The sequence below is a fragment of the Poecilia latipinna genome, unplaced genomic scaffold (genome assembly GCF_001443285.1).
Source record: "Poecilia latipinna isolate Pla-1442-1.1 unplaced genomic scaffold, P_latipinna-1.0 Scaffold2115, whole genome shotgun sequence".
Lineage (NCBI taxonomy): Eukaryota > Metazoa > Chordata > Actinopteri > Cyprinodontiformes > Poeciliidae > Poecilia > Poecilia latipinna.
Genome location: NW_015114731.1, coordinates 80,596 through 82,765, shown reverse-complemented (window position 1 = coordinate 82,765; position 2,170 = coordinate 80,596). Strand labels below are relative to the sequence as shown.

The 2,170-nt window shown below is 38.4% G+C and overlaps 1 protein-coding gene across 1 annotated transcript in view; it reads right to left on the bottom strand.

Annotated features, from left to right (window-relative positions):
• Positions 1–105: 105 nt before the first annotated feature.
• Positions 106–2,170, bottom strand: part of LOC106936307 (zinc finger protein OZF-like) — a 7,220-nt gene continuing 5,155 nt past the window's right edge. The window contains exon 2 of the mRNA XM_015017191.1: positions 106–1,552. Coding sequence (XP_014872677.1) covers positions 228–1,552 — 1,325 coding nt within the window. The 3' untranslated portion in view covers positions 106–227. The remainder of the gene's footprint in view (positions 1,553–2,170) is intronic.

Below are 2,170 nucleotides of genomic sequence, written 5' to 3'. Positions count from 1 at the left end.
ATATATATATATATATATATATATATATGTATACACACACACACACAAACACTGCATTGGAAATTATTAGGAGAACAGTCTATCCAATCCAAGTCAGTTTTAGACTTTTTCCTAGGAGTCTAGGCTGGGATGGTGAGATGTTTACATAACTTTGCATATGTATGTGAAAAATGGTGTGTTTTATAACAGATCTTTCCAGTACTGGTTGAACGTTTTTTGGAAGACATCTATTCTGTGTGAGTTTTCATGTGTAAATTCAAATTACTTTTTAGGCTAAACGTTTTATTACAAGTGTTGCATGAGAAAGGCTTCTCACCCGTGTGAATCCTCATGTGATCTGTTAAATGAGTTCTTTGAAGGAACCCTTTTCCACAAGTCATACACAAAAAAGGCCTGTCACCTGTGTGAATCCTCAGGTGATCCGTTAAATGAGTCTTTTGAAGGAAACTTTTACCACAGGTCACACAAGAGAAAGGCCTTTCGCCCGTGTGAGTTCGGAGGTGTTTGCTTAAAAGACTTTTGATAGTGAAACTTTTTCCACAGGTCAGACATGGAAAGGGCTTCTCTCCTGTGTGAGTTCTCATGTGACAAGTTAAATTTCCTTTTTGACTGTAGCTTTTTCCACAGGTCACACAGGAGAAAGGCTTTTCACCCGTGTGACTTCTCATGTGTAGTTGTAACTGACTTCTTTGAGTGAAACCCTTTCCACAAATGCTACATGAGAACGGCATCTCACCTGTGTGAATTCTCATGTGATAAATCAAATTACCTTTTTGATTAAAGCCTTTTCCACAGGTCATACATGGGAATGGCTTCTCACCTGTGTGGATTCTGACGTGTATATTCAAACTGCTTTTGAACCTAAATGTTTTCCCACAGGTCAAGCATGAGAAAGGCTTCTCATCTGTGTGAGTTGTGGAGTGATGAGTTAAATGAATTTTTTGAGTAAAACCTTTTCCACAAATTGAACACGAGAAAGGCCTTTCACCGGTGTGAACCCTCACATGGTTGGTCAAAAAACTTTTTTGAGAAAAACTTTTTCCACATGTCACACATGAGAAAGGATTTTCCTTTGTGCGATTTCCCATGCTCTGAGACAAAAGACTATTGTGAGGAGTAAATTCGGCACCAATTTCACAAGAACACACATTGTTATTATGTTGGCATCTCTTGTTTTGTATTTGCTCTTCTTCATCTGTCTCTGATTCTGAGTCTTCATCACTGCTTCCTTCCTGATGCTGGATCTCAGTTTCAGAAGGATCCTGAGAGATGACCTGGTTCCACTTTGGTTCTGGTCCAATGTAGTGTTTTTCCTCATTACAAAGAGTCACCATAACGGTCTCAGTCTCCAGCTTCAGCTCAAATCGTGCTTCATCATGACTGATGCAGAGTTCATCCTCTTCCTCTTTAATCTCCAGATGTTCTAGCTCATCCTGTTCTTCTTTGATCTGCAAGGGTTCTGGTTCCTCCTGGTCCAATGTGACGCTCCTCTCCTGGTCCCCAAGCTGCCGGCCAACAAGAACCTCCTCCTTCTCAACATAATGCTGTGAATCTGAAGAAGCAAACAGAAAAAAATAGCTTATTATCCCAGTAAACTAAAAACACTTTTAAAAACCTGCACAATATTTTGGGAATGTTGTGTGCCCATAGTCTGTGGGGCCGAGCTGACAGCGGAGATACAGGTTATGCTTCATTTAATAACTCAGCAGCCAACCGCTGGCAGCTGTATCAACATAACGTCAAACATTCACTGTTTACAACTCAGTGAATGTAAACAGTAGCTCAACTCTCTGGCTATATCAGCCACTTCTCCTGAAATGCAACCAGGTAAGATCAGTGCAATCATAAAGCCTGTTAATGCACAATTACAAATGACCATTACATAATTAAGAACGGAAAACCTACTCAGTTGCACATTCCTTGCATAGTTGCACAATATTTTTCAAGTTATAATCTCATAATTACTGTACAGTATATTCTTAATGTTTGTTTTTGTTTACATTTGATATATTTTAATAGTTTTTATATGTTAGTGTGAACCTACATGCTGTTGTTACACCTGAATTTTATTTTATATTTATGGAGGATTTGGCCCTTTGGTGAGAAGAAAAAAAAAAGAAAGAAAATCTGACAGTCTATAAAAAAAGTTTGAATTCTGAGAAAAATATTC